General features: G+C 44.2%; 1 protein-coding gene across 1 annotated transcript in view; it reads right to left on the reverse strand.

The window, feature by feature from the left end:
- Window positions 1-2,530: 2,530 nt before the first annotated feature.
- The window catches only part of GRK3 (G protein-coupled receptor kinase 3), a 55,386-nt gene continuing 32,323 nt past the window's right edge, over window positions 2,531-25,593 (reverse strand). Inside the window, exons 4-21 of the mRNA XM_088525051.1 lie at window positions 25,252-25,353; window positions 24,061-24,135; window positions 22,262-22,323; window positions 21,349-21,400; window positions 20,634-20,725; window positions 18,969-19,068; window positions 14,381-14,459; window positions 13,049-13,179; window positions 12,358-12,452; window positions 11,379-11,486; window positions 9,319-9,385; window positions 8,976-9,076; window positions 7,778-7,844; window positions 7,314-7,409; window positions 5,093-5,255; window positions 4,396-4,532; window positions 3,388-3,501; window positions 2,531-2,845 (exon numbers count right to left, since the gene is read on the reverse strand). Coding sequence (XP_088381177.1) covers window positions 2,684-2,845; window positions 3,388-3,501; window positions 4,396-4,532; window positions 5,093-5,255; window positions 7,314-7,409; window positions 7,778-7,844; window positions 8,976-9,076; window positions 9,319-9,385; window positions 11,379-11,486; window positions 12,358-12,452; window positions 13,049-13,179; window positions 14,381-14,459; window positions 18,969-19,068; window positions 20,634-20,725; window positions 21,349-21,400; window positions 22,262-22,323; window positions 24,061-24,135; window positions 25,252-25,353 — 1,803 coding nt within the window. The 3' untranslated portion in view covers window positions 2,531-2,683. The remainder of the gene's footprint in view (window positions 2,846-3,387; window positions 3,502-4,395; window positions 4,533-5,092; window positions 5,256-7,313; window positions 7,410-7,777; window positions 7,845-8,975; window positions 9,077-9,318; window positions 9,386-11,378; window positions 11,487-12,357; window positions 12,453-13,048; window positions 13,180-14,380; window positions 14,460-18,968; window positions 19,069-20,633; window positions 20,726-21,348; window positions 21,401-22,261; window positions 22,324-24,060; window positions 24,136-25,251; window positions 25,354-25,593) is intronic.

The raw sequence follows: 25,593 nt of genomic DNA on the forward strand, positions 1-25,593 counted from the left end.
CCTATGCGCACCAGTCTTCACTACAGCTGCAATTTTCCTTCCTGAAAGTCTACCAAAAACACAGAATGTGAACGTGGATAGACAAAAGGCAACACTCATGGCTCTAAAAGCAATGTTTGTCCAAGAAAAAAAAAAAAAAAAAAAAAGAGAGAATTTGGTGTTTCAAATAGGAACTGCCCATTAAAAGCAGTAGCAAACACTGTTTTGAATGGCTGGATTTCAAAGCTCTAGAGATTTAGTTTTTTCCACTGGGAACAGTTACTATCCCTGGGATAGTAACTATCCAACGTGCACCTGAGGTTTGGCTACGGTCACGCTCTCCCGAGTAGCAGAGGGGTCATAAACCAACGTGTGCTTCTCTCCAGCTCTGGCCTGAGGTGACTTGGAGGAAGTTTTGCACATCCGTCACCAGCCCCCGAGCGCTCCGGCCGGCAGGGAGGGACACGGGGCCGGGACGGAGCCGGCGTCGCGCCAGGGCCACGACACCCCGGCGGTGCCCGCGCGGCCGCGGCTCAGACTGCGCTCGACCGCAGACAGCTCCGTTCCAGAGCCACGGGGCGTCACGTCAGGGACCAGCAGCTGCTCCCGAAGCCTTTTACCATCAACAGCAGCTATGCCAAATAATTAACAGAAATACGGAGAAGATAGCAAACTCCAAAAACACCAGCAAAATAAGTTACATGAGAAATAAAGAGTAGGTTTTATCATAATCGGAGTCTTCAAATCAGCATGAAAAGAGTATTGCGTGGTACTGTAGAAAAAAAATGTTCAGAATACCCAGTAGACAGTCAGTGCCAACAAAAAGAGACGTTTTCTATTCCAAACTTCAGTAAATACCACGACTACTCCTTATGGAGGATGCTTAGACACTAAACATCACTTACCAGTGAGGAGGATTCCTAGCTTGGTACTCTTTTTATAAATTAATTAAAAAAATAAACGGGGAATATCATTAAAAATATTATCTGATGGACATGAGGTATTTTCTAAAATGTATTTTTCCTTCTTTGCTATGCCAGATTACAGCAAGAGAATTTGCACAGTTGTCAAAGCACGGGCTATGCAAAGAGCTCGGCCCATCCCGCGTCCAGAAGCGAACACAGCTGCTTCCATCACACCTGTGTTCAGGAGAAGGAAACACCTCCGAAACGAACCACGCAACTCTGCCCCTTTGTATTTGGGGATGGGTCTGGACGCCCTGCGAGCAGCACAACCCGGCTGCGCCAAGGGGAAACCGCGCGGGCGCTCGGCAAACCTGCTGCTCCCGGGCGGAAAACCTTCCCCGGGGGTCACGGAACCAGGAGAACGCGTCCATTCAGCCCTGCCTTCTCTGCCGTAAGGAAAATAATAATAAAAAAAACAGGGAAAAGCTGACTTCATATGCCTAAAAGCTGTCTGACAATTAGAGATTATATCTCTGCTTTTGCAAAATAACAGTTTCCACATGACATGACTGATGGCTTAAGTAAAATTAATATAGCTCTGGCATCAACTCGTTCTGTCAGCTCCAGGCTCAGTTTTCTCCAACTTTTTTCAACGTGGACGTTCTGAATTCTCTAGAAACTGGAAATGCTGCAAGCTGAGCCCTATGGGGTACACACAGCTCTTCTGAGCCCGGCTACCAGGAGAGTCGGGGAGATTTCTTCTAGAGAACACATTTGCTTACGGTTTGGTAAAAAACAGAGAAGGATCCACAAGTCCCGTAACTGCAGAGTGATCCGGAACACGTACCAAGGTAGCCATACATTTGAACCCAGTACATGCACTAGAATGCATTGGATTTGAATAACTCCTTTATAATTTTTAAAAAGTGCAGTTGACCTGAAATGGAAAAGAACTGTTTTTATATTCACTGTAAACTTGTCAAAAGGAATCTGCTCTTTAAAAACTGTGCTAAAATAGTCAATGTATACAACAGAGCACTAGATGAAGCTACCACAAATTCCTCTTCACCAATTATTACTCTATCGTGTCAGTTATAGTACTGCATATACGTAGAAGAAGCAAAACGGTGGTAGCTACTATTAGTGAGTACAACAAACCAAGTGAATAATTGGACTTCAATGTTTCCATGAAGTAGCAATAACATTTAAACCACAGGACAGTTAGAATTCAGTACGTCGAAGTGCATCAGAGTCACACTGTTGATGATCAGCAGTATGGAGAAAGGTTATAGTAAAGTCAGCAGTAACGGTCGGAAAGAACATGGCAACATGACAGCTCAAACGTCCTCCAGCACGGCAAGTCTGCAGCTCCTTCCAGAGTCGAGGGGCTTGTCGATACCAGACACGGAAGGGTGAATCCTAACCAGCAGTACCCACTTCGGTTTCCAGGCTTGGCATAAGCCAAACAAAGGTATTGCAGAGAAAACAGTATTTTCCTTCCACCGGTAGTTCTAGGGTAACAGACCGTTTCCAACACCGCCAGGGTGCAGGGACGCGCGGGAGCCACCGCGGCCTCCGCGCGCGGGAGCTCCCGCCACCGCCGCGCCGCAACTCACGTGCCAGCGTTCCCGCCCGCGCGGCGCCAGGGACCCAGTTCTGACCTCCCATGCTGTAAACATCTAATTCGTCTTCTCCTAAGGACATCCTGCCTCCAGGACTGCACAAAGTAATTCGTTAACGAGGATGCTGTGAAGCGCGACACGTAGCTCTCCCCACGCCAACGTGGTTCTCCCCGGCTGCTACAGCCCGTTGCTGTTCCTGTGGCTGAGGGGCGGCTTGGAGAGCTCCACCACCGCCGAGCGGGACTTGTTGAGGAACTTGGGAGCGCGACGCAGCAACCTCTGCGCCTCAGTAAACGCTTCTGTCAGCTCCTTTTTCCACTGAACAAACTCTGGGTCGCTCTGAGGGAGATAAAGAAGTAGTTTGGCACTTCGTAATAAACTGCCAATATCGTCTTCTCTTTATGCACTTTTAGCAACTTATTTTCAATTTCTGCATAAACAAGTACCTTGGGATATTGAAAATACGTAGCCATTTGCTTCTATCACTCAGCCCAAAGGAGGCAAGTCAAGAGAACTAAAGTTGGTCAAAATGTTTCAACACTTGCCTCTTTTATCCCCTACAAGCATATTAGCTGCCATAAACTAACCGCAATTAATCACCTGTGTCACCAAGGCCTTAGAAGCCTGCCCAGTGAGATGTAATACAAAGCTAAAAGCTGCAAAAAACAAAATTGATTTTGGTACAAGTCACACTGAAATCTGTACTTTCAGTGATGACAAACTGATATAGCTGCAGATTTTCTCCTTTCAAAATAAAGTACAGGAAGAACTTCCCTAGTTTTGCTTAGTCTTAGGTTTGCTGCATAGCCAATATGTAACGTGAGGCCAAGAACTCACATGCAAAACATCTGATCCACAGCTACTAAAAACAAGTGTCTCACCTCACACTGCAAGACAAACTGTTTTCCTCCTTTAATTCTCAGTAAGATGCATTTCTTATCTTTAATTTGCGTTTCTTCAACGGATACTATTTGCTCCATTGTCAGTAGATTTTGCTAGAGTATTAGCAGAGAAACAAACAATAAGAGATAATTGGGCAAAAAAAATGTTCTTCATCAAATAAAGCCAATAGCTAATATTTTTTGGACTAGGCATATGAATGAAGTTATGAGCACGACGGTCATCACACAAACATTTCTGTATTTCTGAAGACTGACTCATGAACTAAAAATAGATTATAAGGTAAGAGAGAGATTTAGCAAGGGGCTTGGTTGGTTAAACAGAGACAGTGAAATAAAAGCCGAAAGAGACAACAATGATAATATGAAATAGGAATCTACAAATAGGTGTGTCTACAAACAAAATACACGCTATTTTCCTACAAGAGTTGCATATATTTTTTGCATTTCCAGGTATTTACTGGAAAGAAAAAAAAGGGCAATCTTTCTATCTGTATCAAAGGCCTGAAAGGGAATAGTTGAGGTCTATATATTTACAAAAATGAGAAGAACGTTCTGAAAATCCCCAAACTTTACATAACTATACAAATGATTCATCTGGACTACATGATCACAGCTGAACTAAACTAAAGCTGCTATAGCATTTTATTTCAAAGAAAATGCTATAGCATTCATTACCTTACCAGCTTATGTTTTTTTGTATAAATAGTCCAGAAGTCCTAAATGAAAAATAACACCATGAACTACCAAATTCCTTTGAAAATACAAACGAAAAACAGATTTTTCAAGGCAACTTCACGCTTCTTCAGAGCGGCGTGGTTTCCCAGGGAGAGGTTACCTTGAGGAGACACTCGAGTCCATTGGTCTTTTATCAAGGGCAGGTTCTGCTTGCACGGGGGGACGCTCGAGCCTGGAGCTCGGGTTGGCCTCAGCGCCCGCGTGTCCCTCCTGCCCGGCCCTGCTGTCCCCGGGGCGCCCGGCCGCACTCACCCGCGACTCCCCTTCTCCTCGCCACTCCAGCCGGTTGGGGAAGAGGTAAAAGTAACGCCGCTGCCACTGGGTCAGGAAGGGATTGCCCAATTTCAGCATGTACCCGTGCATGATGCAGTCCTTGCCCAGCGCGTAATCTGCGGCGACAGGAAACATCAGTTTGCAGAGCGTGGCACAGGACCACGCGTGCGAGCACGGGGTGGCCACTGCGCTCCCATGGGCACGGGCACGCGGAGCCAGCCCTGCCTCCGCTGCTCGGGGCAGCACAGACCTTGCTTCCTTGAAAGCAAAGCAAAATAATACCTGATTTACTGTTAACAGCATTGCACAGTGCTACGCAAAGAACAATCTGCCCTGCAGCTGCCTTTGCAAACAAGTCAAGTTTTCTACACAGTTTTCCAGTCCTCTTTACCATGAAATCAAATCCTCAGGGTTCTGCGCATACACAATAAGCACGAGCAATGAAAGGCTGCACACAGTCATCCTTAAAGATTGTGCTGAAGATTTTCCAAAATGTTATATCATCACACAATGTTTCCAAATATTAAGAAACACGACACAAACTAAATGAATTCTATTCCTGATGAATGAGAGCAATATGAGAGCCTATTGTTTGGAACTTCAAATACATGAATTATTATCCAGTAATAGAAGATCAAAAAATACAAACAAAAACCACAACGTATTTGATAATTACCTTCCTCATGGCCAAGCTGCTTATTTTTAGCCCTTTTTCTGGCCTCGATTTTATCTGTGTCTGCATTCACTGCATCATAAACTGTTTCTGCTACTTCTTGTTGCCAGCGCTCCGATATTACCAGAGGGAAGTTCTTATACAATTCCTGGTCACTATCAAGCAACTTGCAATAGGAAAAACAAACAAACAAACAAACAAAAAAAACAACATTTTAATAAGTTTGACTATTCTTTACCACAGCAGTCAATGGTTTCTCATATAACAGCATTGTCTTAAAAGATGCACTGAACTGTAACCTTGTGAGAACAAATAGGTGCAAACATTAGATAGCAGAGATAGTAATTTAATCAAGGGTATTAGCTTATATAGAGAAAAGAGGCCACATATTGAAAACATTTTGGTTTAATAGCTTTAAAAAGCCTTATTTAAGGTTGATCCATCCTGTTCTGCAGTCATTACATTTAAATTATTTAAAATGTAAGCAGCTACATTCCTAACTCTGTTGCATTCTTGAATTTGCTGCATGTTAAAAATGCCAAACTGCATTAAAATCTTCTTCAGCAGAAAAACTCCAATGTAAGAAAACAAGTAAAAGAGAAGCAATGGTACTAGCACTGTAACGTGAAAAGGGATCTCTTACACAAAGACACTTCATGCTTTCCCAGCTTCACATTACACTTAATAATTCACGTTTACCTCCCCTGGTGCATCCTGCAGAGCTCGCAGCCCCCTCGCAGCGCTGGATTTGCTTCCCCTCTCCCCCCACGCTGCCACAGCTCCCGAATCGCCCCGAAGGCACCTAGTGCTGCCGGATCCCCGCTCCAGAGCACGTGCTCCTTGGTAACAGCAATATTTTGCATTTAGTCATCACACGCTCTGATGCGGTACAAAAGCAACCAGTGTTTTCCCGATGAGGTTTTAATCCGAGGTGACTTGACGCTCTGGGCAGCCTCTCCTCCGCGGCTCCCGCGTTAATCCGCGGAGCACCGGGGTTTGCGGGAGCAGCGGCTGCTCCTGAAGTGCCCGGCGAGCCCGCTAGACTGCACTGTCCGCCCGGCGCAGCGACCGCCCCGCGGCTCCGCGGAGCGCGGTGCCCGGCCGAGGGGACGCTGCGGCCAGAGCGAGCGCGGCCGGACGGGGCCCCGCGCTGCCTCGGGACCGAGGCCAAACCCTGCAGGCAGCCGAACAAGGGGGACACGGAGGCAACGGGGCTCTACGATCCACAGGTCTGTGTCGCGTTGGGAATCGATGGCCCCTGTGTGCACCTCGTTCTTCCCTGCAAAACGGCCCTTGGAATTGCAGCATTCCGCAGCCTCAGCCTTTGAAGCCTGTTAGAGCAGCACCGAAGCTGTGAGTTTGCTGGGACAAAGCCAGTCCTGGCTTCTTCACGTTTCTCTTTAAGCACGTAAAACCTTTTTTATGCCACTTCTGTGATGACAACAGGTGACACTGACAGACAAGCTCCTCTTTTAGGCACAGCAGCGAGAAGTTTTTAACTTAGGAAGTTTGGAGCAATTGGTTTCTCTCCTGCCTCATTTCTGTAGTAAAAATAATAAAGTTGGATCATCGGATGGGGTATGTCCAACCGTGGACTCCCTCTGGACGCTCCAGGGCAGGCGCAGGGAAGGACACACCAGCTCCACTAAGACAAAGGGCCAGCTCCTTCAACCCAGGATTGTTTCCTTCAAGATTTTTATTCATAAGTTTTTGAAATATCAGAACCTGAAAGTTATTATATCACTTTGGCAGTGTTTGTCAAAAATGGCAGTTTTCTTAAGATTACAACTGAATGTGCGTTTAAATCAATCAGTGTTTTAGGAATGGTAGAGATGTTTTTTCCCCCCCACACATGGCAGGAATTAATTAGAATTTTTAAAACTGCAAATTGTTAATTATTCCTGAAACTTCAGGGAAATCCTCAAGCTTATCTGATCAACTGATATATCTGCTTTATCATACAAACCTTTTGATAAGAAGGTAGATTTAAGTCAAAAAGACACAGACTTGGCAAGCAAAAGCAAACAACAACCAAGTCCAAGATACCATTTCACAACAACATGCTCTAAAATTAGCCATGATTCAGGTTCCAAACTCAAAAACAATTCTTTATGCCCTTAATGGATCCACGTCAGCACCCCCGAAGCAGAGGAATGGCACATCCCTGTGCCAGGTGAGCCACAGCCCAAGCACCGCTCTTCACCTGTCATTTAGAGCTGTGTACCTTAATGCCTTTAGTGTCCTCTTCATCAAAGGAGCCAATATCAAAAGCATCTGCTGCATTTACTTCTCCCCGGGGAGGAATCAATGGTGGAGGATACTGGAAATAAAAGTAGCATAATTACAGATAAATTAATGTACATTATTTAATCTACAGACAAATAGGTCCTTTCTATTGTTACACACATTATACGCGACTGCGTAACAGAATGTCACTTGAAATTAAATTTCAGTACAAAACAGTTCTCCATTCTTTCAGTAGATCTTCCTTATTTTTTATTTATTTATTAAAAAAAAAAAGAGAGAAAAGAGAACTAGCTTAGAGAACCATGCAGCAGAAACAAAGCAGCTGTTTGATGGCAAGTAGCTGCGCTGGGGACAGGAATCTCCAAGTTTTCTATTCTGCTCCCTGCACAGGCTTCTTTACTGCTTTACTATGAAGCTAAAGTTATTATTTCAATCCTTTACCTTCTGCAAATAGACTTGCTGCCAATCGATCCCTTTGAAGAAAGGATGCTCTTTTACTTCTTGTGCACTGCAAAATAAATTAACCGAAGTCAACAAAATGAAAGGGCTTTTCAAAAACATTTGAGAAACTCAAAGCTTTCAAAGGTCAAGCATTTACACCACTTGAAAACATCACTAAAATACTTGGTTTTTTATGTAAAACATACAAACAAAAAAAAAAAACACAGAAGAAGACTAATATGGAAGCAGTGCAAGTAGTGGTGCAGGTCTGGGAAGCTAGCATACTCGTTATTCCATGACACACCATTTCTTCAAAAGACAGACACTACTCCTCTGTTGTCAGATTCTATGGGTTAATTCTAAGCAACATGCTCACTCCACTGCATTTGATATCATACTTATTTTATAAGCAAAATAAGCAACTATCCTCGATAGGCCTAAGCTAGAAAAGTAATCTCAGACTTGGTGATTATCATCAAGGAGCCTGTGATATAAAAACCTCCAAATATATCCCTGGAAGAACCTTGCACCATCTTCCGTATGACTGTTACTCAAGAGGTATCACACATTGCCAACAGTTTCTCAACAGTTGTTTACTCCTCTCTCAGTTTTCTTTCCTGACCTCACATCAGGCAAATATTGCTTTTTAAATAGGTGTCAGCAACACCTTAGAGACTCGTGGCAATGACACTGCTTCTCTCCGAATACAGGAGGTAATAACATTTGCTATTTGAAGTAGAGGCAGCCCAAAATGAAGCAAGTACGTGGGGCTCTCTGGGAACCTTTTGGGGAATAACTCCTACCATTACAGCTGCAGCAACACAAATAATAGTTTTAGCTATCGTTACACCAAATCAAGTAGCACAACTTCATGTCAAAACAGATCAGGTAAAATAACACAAAAACTGAACAGAGGTGAAAAGTACTAACATCCATAATAAGATATAAACACCCCCAAAAATGAACATGATTGCAGAGAACTGAATGGGAAGAGAGAAGTGTCTTTAATGACAGAATTTTGTAATGTTTCCACAATCAAAGCAAGCTCAAATGCAGTATTATGCAACTGCACTTCTCAGTGTTTTCTTTCCTAAAGTAAAATTATCGGGAAGTTGATTTTTACTTCATATTAAGTCACACACTGTAAAAAAAATAAATGTTTTTAAAGTTACAGGTGCAAGGAGGAGAAGACACCTACCTTCGCCCTTGGCAGCCAAGTCTCTTACTAACATCCCTCTGCAGAAGCCCTTCCAAAAGGGACTTCAGTTCAGGAGAAAATGAATCTGGTAACTCCACATTCTACGAAAAAAATAGTAGTACAAAAAAGGCATTAAACTACAGAAGTATTTTGATCTGCTTTCATCACATAGGAAAATAGCTTTTCTTTAATAGCATTTGTAAGCACTACCCTTGTGCGTGTGTGTGTGTAAGTACAGCTCTTTCCCAGAAAGCAGGTCATGAATAAATACATGGACTTTTTGTCAGAACTGCAGTTTACTACACAAGAAAAACCTAATTGTAACTGCCACCAAGCTCCTTACCACGGTGAGCGTCATCCGGTCGATCTCATGCTTATCTTTGGTTTTGTGTTGTCTGAAAGGACTGTGTCTGTGGAAATAAGAAAATGCACTAATAAATGTAAAGCCATAACGTATTGGGTTACATCAGCAGCGGCAACCCCAGCAAAGCGGGGAGCATCCTTTTAATCCCGTTCTGCCACCTCATCAATCCTGCCCTGCAGGACAATAACACATGAAGTGAAACACTTAGCACTGACAATGGAAATAGACTTCACACTAACATATAGTTCAACACTGTGCCTACTAGTCACATCTTAGAAACATCATTGCTTAAATTCTTAACACTTTGTTTTCCTTTCTCACCGCAGAAGGCTGTGCCACTGGGGAGAGAAAAAAAAAAAAAAAAAAAAAAAGGGCAGTGCATCCTTCCTGTTTGCAGCACAACTGCATATGGTGGACATGAACATCAGACCCAGATAAGAGCAACCTTTTAACGCTCTTCCAGACAACATAGAGATTTACCTAGCAGTTCATTAATTACCTATTGTAATGCATTATTGTATTACTCCCTGACACTATTTTATTTACTGGCTTATTTCACTGGTGACCTGCTTCTCTGGAGTCATTTCTTACTTGTCCTCCAACTGCATCTGCACAATAGATCTGTTGCACAGACCAGGACTGCATTTTTCTGTTTTTAAGGGTGCTAGGTAAGGAGGCAAGAGTAAATTGCCTCAGTAAATGGAGAACGTGGTCTCAGATACTTAGACAAGAGGCTCTGACAAGACCAGGAAAGCAAATGATTGACTGCAGACTTACTGCCAGGACTGGGACTGCCTACGTTTATCAAACACTGAGAAACAGCACTGCACCCTGCCCAGCGCTCCGCAGGGAGACCAGGGCTGCTGCTCCCAGCAAGCAGCTCCAAGCACATGCAGGAGGAACCCTACCAGCCAGGGGGATGCCCTAAGGCTGTGTCCAAGGGACTCAAAGGGAAAAGCACCCAAAACAGAAGTCAAGGAGTCCCCTGTGATCTCTTCTGAACTGCTCTTCTCTCCTCCCAGCAAACCCGAGCTGTTACACAGCTTGCTACCTTCAAAATGCTTCAGTGAGTGATCAGAGAGCCAGAGCATTGCTCACAGCTGCGCGATGCTGTCCATAGTTCTCAATAGCAAAGAAAAAAAAAGTATTTAAACACTACTACTTTATTTATTGACACACACAACTTCAATAATTCTGTTAAAAAATAAATGTTGAATTGATACAATCTTCTATTTTGATTTGGATACAGACTTACCTTCTTTTGTATGGTACTCAGAATACATAAAGGTAAGACTTTATAATTAATTATCACTTATTACAAGGACAAAGAAAAGGCTAAATGCTGAGAAACATTTACAGAGAAAAATGTGAAAAACCTTTAAAGATTATTTCTGGTTTACCAATAACGTTGAGGAAGCTATTTTCAAGAAACACTTGCCAACCACTACCTGTTGACCATTCAGATGAATCTGTTACACTTGTAAGTTTACTGATGAGATAACAGTTGACAAAGCTGGTTTTTATACTTTCACACACTAATACGTTCACATGGCCAAAACTCTGTAGCTGGAAGCATCCACACATTACAAAAAAACAAACAAACAAGAAAACAAAACAAAACAAAAAAACACAAAAAATTACTCGAGAACTACAGAAGCAAAGATCAGGTACCATGCTAAAAAAGGGAATAACGCAGCAAAGTCTTTTCACCATGAGAAAAGATCCTAAGCACAAAATGAAGTTCCTAACCCAAAAGGGCAGCTAGCACAGTTAAGCAATGAACACCAACATCACCACATCTAAAACCCTGAGCTGTGGGTTGCCCATCAGGAGAAACCATGGGAGACACCAGGCCTGGAGGGCTCCTGCCTTCCTGGGCGCCCCAGCCGTGCGCCTGCTAAAGGAAGTGGCGCTTGCACCCTGGTTTGCTTTAATCCTTTGTTTTGGAAGCAACACAGGCGCATTTGGGTGTCGGATGCAGTATGGGCTCCGGGCACGTGTTAACAACAGGCAGCAAAGCAGGTGGAGCCTGGACTCACCCTCTCAGCAGCTTGAAAAGCATGCAGCCCAGGGAGAACCAGTCGGCGCTGCTGTCGTACGCGGTGCCCTTCTGGAGCACCTCCGGGGCCATGTAGCCGTGGGTTCCTCTGCGGAGCAAAAAGGAAAACCCTCATTAGGATCAGAGTAAATATATATTTTCTTAAGAAGAAAAAACTCAACCAACTTAAAAAGCATGAATTCTTAACAGCATTGTTCTTTTGCTTTTCCTCTGGCCTCACATGCATATTCATGTTTTCTGTCCCCATAAATCTATAGAGGCAATGGGATACCTTAAAACAGAGGCAAGAGGGAAAAGTAGACAAACTACAGCACCTGCTTTTACCCTCTGCTTGATTTGAAAGCATAAACTTTTCCAGAAACTACTGTAGTGTCTTATTTAAAAAAAAAAAAAAAAAAAAGACAGGGACAACCTTTCTTTTTTGCATATGTTCGGAGACTAAATCAGGGCAAACAAGGACCTAAAGACATAACATGTTGGAGAAGTTATGGAGTCCACATGTGACACACCCAGGTCAGATCCCTGTTAGGACCTGATGTCAAGAGATAGAAAGAGATTGGGTTTGGGGGACGGAAATTGTCTGAGGTTACAGAAAAATTCAGAAAGATAAAATAAACCCTGGTTTTTAGTCAGCTTTGGAATATTTAATTATCCATTTAGGACAATTAAAACAAATGTGAACTTTAACTCAGTCAAGTTCTTATCTTCTCTGAACAATGAATCATCTTGAAATAATGTGTCATCTTCCAGCCATGCCCACACAGCAGCTGCTACAACTGCGCAGGAAAACACAAAGGGAGACTGAAAAACGCTGTAATGCTTCCAGTAAAGCTTTGTTACAGAGAAAGCCTATGCCATACAAGTGTTATTTTCCTTTAGGCAAAGTTAAATCATAAAAAATATGTAAAGAACTTATTTAGTATTAATTTTATGTGCAGCAGAGCTTGCTTAATACTTACACACTAGCATGGGGCTTCTTTTTGGAAAAATCGCAGGCCAGCCCGAGATCTGATATTCTGACATGCCCGTGTTCATCCAATAGGATATTTGCAGGCTGGAATTGCATAAACAGAGAATGAATACGGCTCAGGATTTTCCCCTTGATGACAGTAAAACCCCCCAAAGCACCAAAGCAACAAGCTCAATCATCAATACCCTCTGGATTGCTACTGTTATTAAAAAAGAAAACAAAAACACGTCTTTCAAAGTCAACACACCAAACACTTCATAGCCAATATCTACACCACTCTAGCAGAGCGATGCTCTTCAGTTCCATGCAAAGCCTATGAAAATCTGAAAAGCGACAGAAAAGAGAGAGACAGGGCTCAAAACGTGAGGTTTTGCTTTGAAGAACAGGACTGACATGGCCTCGAGTCCTCCCGAATGGAGGCAAATTTACTGAACGGGATTCACCGTAACACGACCAGCCAAGCATCTTCCAGGCCTGCTGGACTGGGTACTAACAAATTAGAGCCATGTTCAACAGTCCCTAGGAATTCGGACAAAAAGCAGAACACAGACTCTCGATCCTTGCCAGGAGAGGATTCGGGTAAGATGCTGGCACAAGAGCTGCCTTTATCGGCCTTTCCGCGTTGTTTGTGGCTATCTAACAACCATCCGTGCAAGCAGAGGCCCTGCGTTAACCATTACCTTTAAGTCTCTGTACACGACAAAGCGATTGTGCATGTGTTCTAAGCCCAGGATGATTTCAGTAGCATAAAACCTCATTTCTTTTTCAGAAAACACTCCATGCTGGGAGAGGTGGTAGTGCAAATCTCCTCCTAAAATTAGAGGAATTGGGACACAATTAGAAGAGGAGTAAAATCTTCCTGCACTGAGGGGTGGCAAGATACAGAATGGGGGGAAAAGGGCAAGTGTGGGGTAGTGGGGAGCAGAGTAATTGCAGGTTTTAATAACCAAACACAAGCGGATTCAGGTGCTGGATTCAAGTGCTTGCACATTCAGCCATGGGCAGGAACACTCTGCAAGAACAACCCCTGACCAAACACCCGAGAAATTAAAAATGATCAGTGTGCAACTCCATTAAAAACACACTGACTTTGTCCCTGTTTGCATTTAGTCAATGACCCAGCAACTGAGTCTTAATGGAAGGGATTTTCACAGCAAGTAAACTGCAGTCATAGACACAAATTTCTGCAGAACTGAATAAATTAACACGTACAAATATTCACACTGGGGATGTTCTCACACTTTTTAAATCAAAGTATAGAGACAATGCAACATCACTCCATGAGCTAAGTCAAACCACCAGCACGAGGAAGAGCGAATATTCCGAGAACACAGTTTCTGATCAAGCTATGAATCTAAAATAATCAACCAATTATTTGAATTTGACCTACTGCTTAGCTTTTAATGAGATTCCTCAAAGGCAAAACATCAAAGCCGGTGTCAATTGCTTGCAGGATCTGAGCCCTATTTCTCAATCTATTTTTTCACTTTGCAGCATGGATATGTAAATATATTCCAGCATCCCTAGGAGCTCCCTGCAGGACCACTGCCAGGGTTCAAGTTGGAGCATCCCACGGAGCATCCTCTGCAGCAAGAGCTTCTCTCAGCACTGCCAATCACCCTCCCTGTGCCTTTTCCTCAGAGCTATTCCAAAGCTTCTGGAAATCCACCTTTCCTTTGGTGGATGCTTCCCCCAGCTATTTCCTTTGCAGCGCTCTTTAAATTAGCACTTTGCTTTTGTACCTGCATATTCTAGCACCTAAATCTGCTCATACCTTTCTCCATGTGACCATTCTTTCCCTGAGCATCCAGCCTAACAGCTCCTCTTAATTTAAATGTGCTAATGTTAGAGAAAGGGAGATGTTTCAGCCTGCTCTGCAGATCCCTGGTCTAGGTCCCTGCTCTCAGGTGGGTGTTTTTGGATGCTGCGGTCTCCCCCCATCCCGCTCACGATCCCAGTGTGGCCCCTGGCCACCGTTCCTGTGACACTGCCCTGTCACCAGCCCCACTCACCATTCATCAGGTCCAGAATGAAGCAGAGCTTGTCCGGGGTGTGGAAGGCATAGGTCATACACACTATAAACGGACAGTCCTAGCAAGGGAACGAGCAAACAGTTTATATCGAGTGATAAACAGATTACTATTTACAGGACCTAAAAACATGTTATATTTTCCTATGGTATTTGCCAATATTCATAACAGCTTGTTAAATCATGTGATGCTTCACATACAGTTTAGAGGTCTTAAATTTGCCATCAGGTTTAATTTTGAAAATAAAAAACAATAAATCAAAGACAAAAAGAAATGCAGGTAGCATAACTAACCTCTAAAGACTTCCAGCTGCAGAATATAAGATATTCTGAACTACTTACTTGAGCTAGTACCAGATTTAAAGGAAAAATACATTAAAAGGAACAAGTTTTATGGCAGCTCAGAAAAATAAACAATCCTCTTCCCAGGAGAAGATACACATGACTTTCCCAAGGGCAGAGAAAATGTTTAGGTTTTGGATCACTAATCAAGAATCTGAGTCACCTAATAAAGGAGATTCCAGAAGCAATGCCAAAGGGAAGACACCTGCATCCTTACGGCCTGTTGGACCGGGGTGCAGGGACAGCTCCCGAACGGGGCCGGGGCCAGTCGGGCTCCGCAGCGCCGGGTGCTCCGGGCAGCGCGGACACCCCGGGAGCAGCAGCCATCCCGGGAAGCAGCAGCTTCCATTGCCTCCTCTTAGTGCAGTTAACCCCAGTTCACACAGGTGTTGGTGGCTGCAGCCATTAAAGAACACGGTGGGAACGCCCCTCGTTAGTGCTAACGAGCTGTTCCCGTGCCCACACACCTGGAAGGCAGGTGCACGAAGCGGGGATGGTGGCAGGGCCGCAGATCTTGGCTAGGGCAATGCTGAGCCCGTGTCCGGGCCTGGTTCTGCTGACACGCTCGGAGCCAGGCTGTGCTACCAGAACAACCGGACCGAGCCGGGACCGCCGGGACGGGAAGGGCTCGTCCAGGCCCTGCGGAGCTGCTGGGAAGGGAGCCCGAGCGCGGCCAGCGCCGCTCCAACAACGTCCTCAGCTCTGGGACTGCGACAGGAACTCGCGGCCCTCCCGATTTAGAAGCAGCAAAACACGGTGGCCTTGGAGCAGCTGCGAGCAGTGACGCGGCCAGGTCCATGGGACCTCCCCGGGGCCGGGATGCGGCTCGGTCCTCAGCGGAATCGGAAACGGGAGGAAACGGCCCCGCCGCGCTCGCCGCCAGGCCCGGCGGTCACGTCTCCCAGTCCCGCCGTAGGGAAGGCCCCAGCAGCAAAGCTCCACGCGCTCCCTTCCATCCCGCGGGGTTGCCGGGTGTCTCGGAGCGATCCCGCCGCTCTGCCCGGACCGGCCGGGTCTCTGCGGCGCTCGGAGCAGCGCGACGGCCGCGGGACGCGCTCGGAGCACCCGCAGGAACGCGCCGAGCGGGGCTGGCGCTGATGCAAACGCATCCCAAGGAAGCGTCTCAAAACATTAGGGCAATCAAAGCATCCAGCGGGATTTAGTGTTGGAATTTCAACACCATAACACAGGAAAATAAAAGAGTGTTTCCACCCCAGAGCACCAAGTGCCTGGATTTTAATGCAATCCATTTTTCCAAAGAAGAGAAGTCTTCAAGCATAAGTGTGATGAATAATTCATTTTAGCGTAAACCTTTTGAATCTAATCACTACCTCTTCACTGTTTAACACAGAGCAGAGATTTGTAATGGTGCCATAACATATTTTGCAGTGGTTCTTATGTCAGAAAACGAGTATTTTCCAACATAAAAATAAAAAAGTACAAGAAGTATTTACCTTAAATGAAATACATTTATCTTAAATGAAAGATAAAGCAATAACACAAATTTCCCAAGAGACTAATATTTCTAATACTGTGTTTTAGTTACACTTCTGATCTGAAAAAAATAAGCAGAAGTGTCACAACAATATATGAATTAAGAGTATTTTGGAAACAGTTAAGTTTCATCTAAACAATTTTGCATTGAATCCAAAATAAATTATAGAAGACAAATCTTTAGTAATACACTCTATGGAAGAAGAAAAGTGAGAATATCTGGCATAAACTGTAGGAGAGTAACATTTTAAAGATGTTGCCGTATTGAAAGACTGTGGATAGAAGCATTTTGGTTCTAACATTTTCCTGTGAACACCCGAACATCCAGCGAAGAGGCCGACGCGCTCGCGGCGCGGAGCACGGCCACGGCCCTGGCTCAACAGCAGCCCTGTCCCGCCAGGGTTTTCCAGGCACGTGGGAGTCCCCGCTTCCACACGCTGAGATGTCACCTGCCCTTTCACTGACGGTCCTTGAAGCCCCTGCAAGAATCTGGGAGCAGATGCTGCTTTTCCATTGAAGTCCAGACTCCTCCCGATCTCGGTGCAGGTGAGAACAACGTGCCTGTTCTTCTCAAAAAACAAACAGAAATCCCAATCCCAGATGGGTGAATTCCGAAGGTGTTTAAGGGCTGTGTCCTGCCTGGAGCCGCACGGAGCGGAGGCCCGGCCGGGACACCGGGACACGGCTGCTCCGGCGCCGCCTCCGCGACGCTCCCCAAGGCGGGAGCTCCCGGCTCCAGACGCAGCTGCGCACACCGAGGTTAACACAGAAAGGACCACGCAGACGTGTGTAACCCGCACGGCTGCTCCCGCGCGTCTCCACGGGACAGCGGGGCTCCCCGCTCGGCGCCGACCGCGCGATGACGCGGCCCGGCCCGCGCGGCCCCGCGGAAACCTCCGGGCGATCGGCTTGTTCCACCCGTTACAAAACCCTTTTAATTCTGCATACTCAAAATGCTCCAGACTGTGACGCAATGACAGGTATTTCCAACCTGACCGATGGCCTTTTGTATAAAATCTCTCTTCGCATTAGAAGAACTAAGGAGGAAATTGGGAGGAAACGGCAGGGCCATTTGTCTTCTTCAAATGTTTTTTTCAAACTTCTGAGAATCTAAGAGAAGCTGCACTGTAATGAGCTGATAACCCTTGCCAAAGGAAACCAAGGGAAGAAGGCTTTGCCTTCCTCTTCCCTTGCTCACGGCGGGCACCGGCTCCAGCCACCAGCAGCCTCGGAAGGAATTTCACACCATTAGACATGAAAATTCACGTTCAGAACCGAAGCTTAAGGATCACAAATTAAAGTTAAATAGAGAATTAGCAGGAATTTGTCTGATTTCTTGCCTAGCCTGCGCTACAAATTTTCTCAATCGCCCTTCAAGAATCCTGACGCTTCTGGATAAGCTGAAACTCTTCTTTGCTGGAAAGAAGTAACTTGATTCAAAAGTCTAACTGATAAATCCAGCCCAACTCTTGCTAAACTGCTCTGACCATTCATTTCACAGATAAAAGGAGAATTTTTCAATCATTTCTCTAGCTCCATTTGCAAGGAGGCCTGTCTCAAAGCCGCCTCAGATTGATGGGCCCCTGATCAACGAGGGACAGCAAGGATGCTGAGCATGCACTTAAAGGCCAAATATATGACAAACTAGACTTGAAAAGAGAAATCAGCATTTCCTAATCCACGTGGACAACGCAGGATTTCTGCAGTCTGCAGGAACAGGGCTCTCCTCTTTGAGAGCAAAGCGCACAGCTTGCGGCAGCGCTCCCGCAGACCGGGCGCTGCCCCACGGCACCACGCGCTGCCCCACGGCGCCACGCGCTGCCCCACGGCACCACGCGCTGCCCCACGGCACCACGCGCTGCCCCACGGCACCACACACTGCCCCACGGCGCCGCGCGAGATCCCATCCCGTCCCTCATCCTCACGCCGGGCTGCAGACACGTGTCAAACACGACAGTCAGGGGCAGAATTAACCTTCTGCAACAGCCACAAGCACGGTGATAAGAGCTGATTTCTTGTTTAACGGGGCCAGTGGAATCAGCAGGTTCTGGCACTTCAAAACCTGCTTCGAAACTGTCTGAGAGCAACATGTTGAGGGCAGCACCGCGCGGCTCTGCTACGGGCAGCGAGAGCGGCCGCTGCGACCAAAGCCAGGCAGGTTGGGCTTTCTGTGCCTCTGTGATGCCTCGAGCTTTCCACAGCCTTGCACGCTACCTAGACACACTCACCTTATACACACTCATAGCTACTCGGCAGAAGTGTATTTAAACAAACAAACAAAGATAAGCCAATGTCATGGTCATAGGAGGAGGCAGAGGAACCAGCAACTTCAAGCCCTTTTTTTTCCTGAAATAGCACCCTATATTCTTATAAAAGCATTACATAACTATAACAGAAAATATTTTTTTCTTTACCAGACACAATAACATTTTGGAAAAGCTTCAAATATGTTTCAAAATTCAAAAAGAATTTTTAAAAATCGAGATGGTAAAAAGTAAGACAATTAGCTAAGGAATGGGTACGTCCTTGAGCCTTTCTATTGGAGATGCTAACATCCACATACACCCAAACTGAAAAGCAAGTTTATTTTTCCATCCTTACTTTGGCACATTGCAGAGCCTGTTGAGTATTTTGGCATGTCACACAACTGAATTATTGAAATAGGTACTGTATGTAATGGCTTTTATTATGTACAAAAAAAATAAAAAGACGAAAACCAAATGAAGGATACTTACTCCTGTGCTGACAAGAGACAGCATAATTCTTTCGTTTAAGGCTAATGTTTCTCCTTGCTTCATCTTGATTCTCTTCTTATCTAAACATTTCATTGCATACCTGAAAATATTAACCATTCAGAAAAAGCACTGGAAAAAGGCTCCTCATATGCACAGTACTTTTTACAAGCAGTTATGCAATGTATATTTACAGCAGCCTGTATAGAGCTTCTTTAAAAAGGCACATGATACTAAAACATGACAAAACAAGAAACCCTTCAAAACATCACAGTAGAAAAGACAACTTTCACTAGAAGCCGCCTGGCAAAAAGAGATCCTTAAGCAAACAGACCTGTGTGCAGCAGGAAGAATCCATAATGATACGGGCATCATCGTAGGTCCATCCTCAATACCTTTAAGGAGGAATTTGCAGTTCGAACTAACACAGATCCCATTAGACCTCCGTTTAGTTTCAGCTCTATTGGGAAGGTAACATCCTGAGCGCACAGTGTGATGTTAATGTTTTCCTGGTGTGCGTTCTCCTCCCAAGGATGCTCAGACACGCTCACGGCAGCTCTGCAGCCTCCTCAGCCTCACGGGAGGCAGCCCAGGCCGCGCTCCCTGCGCACGGGCAAGGCCGAAGGCCGCGCGATTCTTCTATCATCACGGTTTTTAATTAAAGTAGAACAACAAAGCTACAGCTTATGAAGTAGTAAAGCTCTGCTTGAAAAAGCGTCACCCTAACAAGCACCCCCAGGACACGTCACGGTCAGCGGGTGTTTTCCCAGAACGTTCACGAGCCTCCCACGAGGCAACGGCAGCAAGCGACACCGAGCGACATCTGCCTTCTCCTCTACCCATTCCCGGGCAGGGGCAGCCGCGGATTTTCCGGCAGAGGTGTGTGAATGATAACACCAAGAGAACAGCAAAACTGACCAGGGTTGATCTCGAGTTCCCCCTTAGAGCTCTGCTTAACATTGAAACTATAGTCCTGCCAACACAAGCACCGCTGCTTCTGCCACTGAAACGTGTGCTCACGAGGGCCAACCTGTTCATTTGTACAAGTGCAGAATGCCACACTTGGAATCCGCCCAGGCACGATCCTGCACACGGAAAAGCCCTGGGGTCTTATTCCCGTGCCAGCTTTTAGCCTTGCCTTGGGTGACTCCTCTCCCAGCTGCTCCGTCTCCACCTCCGTCACGGAGGGAGCCCAGACCGAGCTGGAACTGCCCCCCGAGGAGCAGGGGAAGCAGCAGCTACGTGATCCGCTGCATGGCAGAACAGCAGCCTACAGCAGAGCGGGGCTGACACCTCGCACGGCCACCCGTTTCCACAAGAACATCGTTCTGCGCTGTCAGGCTCTGATCCAGGAAATCAGTTAAGCACACACTTAATTTTAAACACATGTGCCGTCTCCAGTCATTTGGACAAGACCATTTAAGTGAAGGATGTGCTTCAGAGTTCTGCGAGATCGGAGCCTCGCTGCCGGAGACACGGCAGGATCAAATATCAAATAGAACAAAGATGATCCAGAAATTAAACACTCTTGGCAAAAAACATAATTCCAATGAAGTACACAGTAACGTGACACTGCTCTGCAGTGATTTTCTAATAAATTATTGGAAGAATTTCTCACATAGTTCAGAGTTTACAATTATCTTTAAAATACACTGCACATATACTCACATTTTCCCAGTGTCTGCTTTTCTGCAGCCATACACCTCACCAAATCCTCCTCTTCCAATTATTCTATGTACACTAAAATCATTCATGGTCAGCTGCAAGGACAAAAAATAAGGTTCATTTTTCAATATTATGAAACTTACTGTGAAAATCTCTAAATAAGCTACTAATGTATTGAAGGCTTAACTATTACCATTCATATAATATTTCTTTAGAAAATGCAGCACCTTAGTGTTTATTTTTCAATATACTTGCAAAAACTAGAGAGTAACAAAAAGCACTAGGGCAAAAACGCGAGCGTTGTCAGCGAAGCCCCTGGCAGGTCTCGTTCTGCAGAACAGGATGGCTGTTTCTACAGACAAAGAAGCTGCACGAGGGGCACGTGGAAGGACAGGGCAGCAGCTAAGTCTAAGAAAGAGGAGACAATATCTGAACTGTAATGGGAAGAAGAAGGGAAGATGGCGTGGGGTTGCCAAAGAAGCCCTTCTAGCACTTCAATTTCTTACAGTTATTATAAAATCGTAAGGCTATTAACTCAAGACAGGCAGAAAGGATGTCCAGAAAGGAATTGTTAAGAACTGAACATCTAAGAATAGAACAGCAGAACAGCAACGTTCACGGTACTTCTTAATAAGGCCTCTTAAGAAGCAGTGTTCAAAAGAACATTTTCTTTCCCATATTAGCCTTTGACAAGATAAATACGCTTGTAGGTACTTACATGAATATTTAGTTCTACATTTTTCCATTGACAAAATCTAGTAAACTTGTCACTGTAGGGGAAAAAAAAAAAGTTAAAAAGTTACCTGAGCCTCCTGTTTACAGTATGACAGGAAATGTCAACACTCTGGTACTGGGAGCAGAATTTATAGGGCAAGTTGTGGTATTGGTATTTAGTAATCAATACCTTTATTTATAAACAATTGCAATCTCTCCCCCCGCTAATCACTCAATTGGACCTACTTAATATTTTGCATCCTTATAAGAGAAAGAAACTACATGAGATAAACCCTGTAACAGTAAGTGCTCAATGTTTCCTTACATCATTCAGACTCCATTTTACATTTTTTTAACCCACAATCTAACTTTGGAACTAACAAACATTTAAATGACAGAAAGAAAAAGATAATTTTAAGAAAACAGAGGCAACTCAAGGTATCTTAATGAACCAAAGGAACATTTTAAACTAACTTTATTTTAAAATCGGAAAATCAGTATTATTGGAAGCTGTTGCCAGAAAGTTTTCGTATTCCCAAATAATTTATTAACTATTTATTTCAAAGAAAGACACTCTTCACACAAGGCATGCTGATGCTAAACAGAATTTCTGTGTTTTCAATCACATAGAAGAGACTGTTTCTCATGAAAATATGCTAAAAAAACAAAGTTTGAGATTTTTTAAAACTTTTAAGATCGATATAAGCAGTCTGGTCTTACTGGTACCTGCAGCAACAGAATGATCTCCAACAAGCCTTAGAATTGTGTGCCCAATACTCCTGACATTTATCATGATATGCACAAAGTTAGCCATTTGCAGCTTGCTCGTTCTATATTAACAAGTCATCAAATTAAGTTTACTAAACATTTTTAGCTTTATTTAGGTAGAAAGTTCATACAATACATTATGTTCATACCTTTCCATAAATTTTTGAAATATTTTTCCTCGGAGACTATCACAAATTTCTTCTATATACGGCTAAAAAGGATTAAGAAACACATTTAATATTTGAGCACATCATAAACTCATTATGCAATACTATCCATTAAATACAATTCACGTGTTATAGTTGCAAAATTTGCTGCCATTAAAAGCTCGGAGTACCAGGATGTTTTAAAAGCCAGTGTCCAGTGCCGGGAAAAACCTGCACGGAGCAAGGGGCTCCCGACAGCTCCGCACGCGGAGCCACCGCACGGACAGCAACTGCCTTGGATTGGGTGTTCTTGAGCCTTCACAGGGCTTAGGAGGCTCCTCGAGGCATTGAAGCTTCGTTTTATCTTTTGGAACCTGAGCAGTTGTGCTGAACATACAGTATTTCCATGAGATAGAAGACAGTTCTCCCTGTGGGGGCTGTATAAGCCCTGTGCATTAGCACCTACCTAGGGACAACGAAAGGAAGCCAGTACTGAAGCTTTGCAGGAGACCTGCAGCACCCAGCTGCAAGTTTATTTTCTTTCACACATGTTTAAACCCAGCACATTTCACTCCCTTACAATCTACACTCCCCACAGAGCCACATTTAATTTCTCTGGTGCTTCTCTCCTTCCTGCCCTTACTAAGATATCAGCACCTTCAATTCATAAGTGAGTTTTTCTATAGAGAAATACTTTTCGTGATGTGTTATGGCACGCAGTGATTTCAAATCCCAACCCAATTAGCAGTGAGCTCCAACTCCAGCAATGTAGTTATCAGCTTGACAGTTCCCCTAATTGCAACATTAAACACAGTTCACTGAACAGTAAGAAAATCAAGCAGGGGCAGTATTCACATTTTCTCAACGTATACAAATACTTCAGACGTATTGCAAAGGGAAACAAGCCCACAGACACTCCCATGACTGAGGAGGTTCGTAGCTGCAAAAACGCACTGGTTTAATTCATCTTCACTACAAAAGTCGGCATCAATTTGAATATCTTATCTTACATCAACCTCTATTAGAGCTGTAACCATACAATAAATATTTATTTTCTCCTTTATTTTCCAAAGAAAATTAAAACATAAAAAAGAATAATTCAGCAAATGAGCTATGATATTATTTATTTTTCTGTTTAAATTGAGTGCAAGCAATGCCTATACTTCTAGATTTTTGTCTAGATTCTAGATTTTTTTAAAGAAAGATTAAGAAAACCACCATAATTTAAATCCGGCAGGAGTTCCTAATTCAAAAGGTAACTTCTGACTCGTTTTTGCCTTTTGGAAAGTCAGAAAAAACATGCAAGATAATGCAAATGGCAAATTCCTCACCATCATCAACTACAAATTAATTTACCTGAGAATTAAAGGAAAAATGTACATGTTTACATATACATAACCCACTGTTCCACTAAATCTCCCTGCTTTCAAAGATTTCACATTAAACATTAAGGCCAATCCTCCACTCTGTGCCTGGTTCATGCAGGCAGGAAATGCAGCTTCCGGACGTAAAGCGATTTATTCTAAGCCATCTAAAGGCTTTAAAATACACAATTTAAAAAACTATTTCTATTCACATACCAAGGTATATTTTGGTCTCCTAAGTGTGCTTTAAAATGCTTTAGAAAAGAAAATTAGCAATCTATCATTTGTAGTTAACTTAGACGAAGAGGTCAGAATGTTATTCTACTACAAAAAAGAATTTTTACCAAAACTTTAATTCTCTCTCCTTAAGTATGCATAAAGTCACTCACTGTCAAATAAGTGAGGAAAACTCGACCATTCAAGACTCTCTTAACCTACCTGAAAAAGGCTGGCTGGCACTTGTTTCTTGGCTAAATGCATTTGCACATGATCTACAGCTTGTTTTGAGAAAGGCTTTTGAAAAAGAAAAGGAAAGATTACAAACAGTTGGAAATGTTAAAAATTTAATTTAAGGTCTCCAGCACTGTCATTCCTTTAATTCTAAGAGAAATAAACGTATTTCAAAATGGATGCAATAAAGCTTTCACTAAGTATATTATATGAACTGTGCTGGATGCAGTATCAACCCCTTTCTTCTAAAGCCAGAAGAGGAGAAAGGTGAAGAGAAGAGGGCAGCAAGATGCTCCTCCAGCAGCTTGTGGGGTCAGCTACAGACACAGGAGTGGACGTGGCCCTTTCACCCCTAGGGACAATTGGGACAATAGGGACAGCTCGACAAAGAGCTGCTTAAACCCCTCCCTCAACAGACTCCATGCAACTAGGGTGAAACACTCGTCAAAGTGTTCTTGAAACAGAACTAAAACCAAATTAAACAGTGTTAACTGTACGTCCATAAGCCAAAACTTCAGCTGCAGTAAATGTGTGCATTCATTGACCTCAACAAAGCTGCATCTGTCACCACGTCACCACGCAGCCCCGTGGCTTCAGTTTGTCGTATTGCAGCTGCAGAGTCGACTGCCTCCAGCACAGTAAGGAAGATTGCCTGCTGCCAAGGGAGTCCACAGCAAACCTGCATGCGAGCAGCCTCAGCCAAGCCTCAACGTTTACTCTAAGCTTTCAGGGTTGTTGCAGGATCTGGGAGGCGAGTTGTTTTTTCTACTTATTTATTTATACATATACATTAGTGTGGGTGCGTGGCTGCACACAGATGCACTCGAATATAGACACACAAACTATCCGCATTCATTTTATCTTATTTTGAAACACAGCTTTAGCTTAAAGAAAATGTATAAAATAGATAAATCCTCCAAATATTTCCTTTGCGTATCACCAAATCTAATAAAAATTGGATTCTCACACTTCCTTCCTTCCTGGAAAAACAAAAAAGCTGAATTCAGACCAACCCAGTTCCCTGTGTTTCAAATTGAAAGCTGCAGTAAGTATTTGCAGAACCTATTCCTTCAGCAATGGTTGTAAGTGCTCTCTGGGTGATGCCGGTTAGTTTAAATCACCACAGCTTCCAAGCCCCTAAAGCAGTGCACGGAGGAGGTGACCGCGGGTGATACACACATGTGAACACGAGAGCAGCTCCTTCATTATGTACGTGTCGTAGATCTGCCGGCTTCTGCTAAGACGCTCTTCCTCGGAATCCAGCTTCTCGTATTCCTTTATCTGCAACACAGAAGATGAGCAGCGCTCAGAGCAGCCCGTTTCTAACACTCGTCACTCACCAGGTACAAACAGGGCTGTCTCCGGCCGCTGTCCACTCGCTGTCCCCACAGTAACGCAACCCCATGGCCCACCACGGCCCGCCAGCTGAGATCACTTCTCTGTTCCCAGCAACTTCGCATCAGAATGATTCAGAACACTTTTAAGAAGCATTTCTTTGTTTTAATTACTGCAATGCCTCAA

Source organism: Tinamus guttatus, unplaced genomic scaffold, assembly GCF_059628265.1.
Source record: "Tinamus guttatus ecotype Peru unplaced genomic scaffold, ASM5962826v1 Tinamus_guttatus_pri_ptg000223l, whole genome shotgun sequence".
NCBI lineage: Eukaryota > Metazoa > Chordata > Aves > Tinamiformes > Tinamidae > Tinamus > Tinamus guttatus.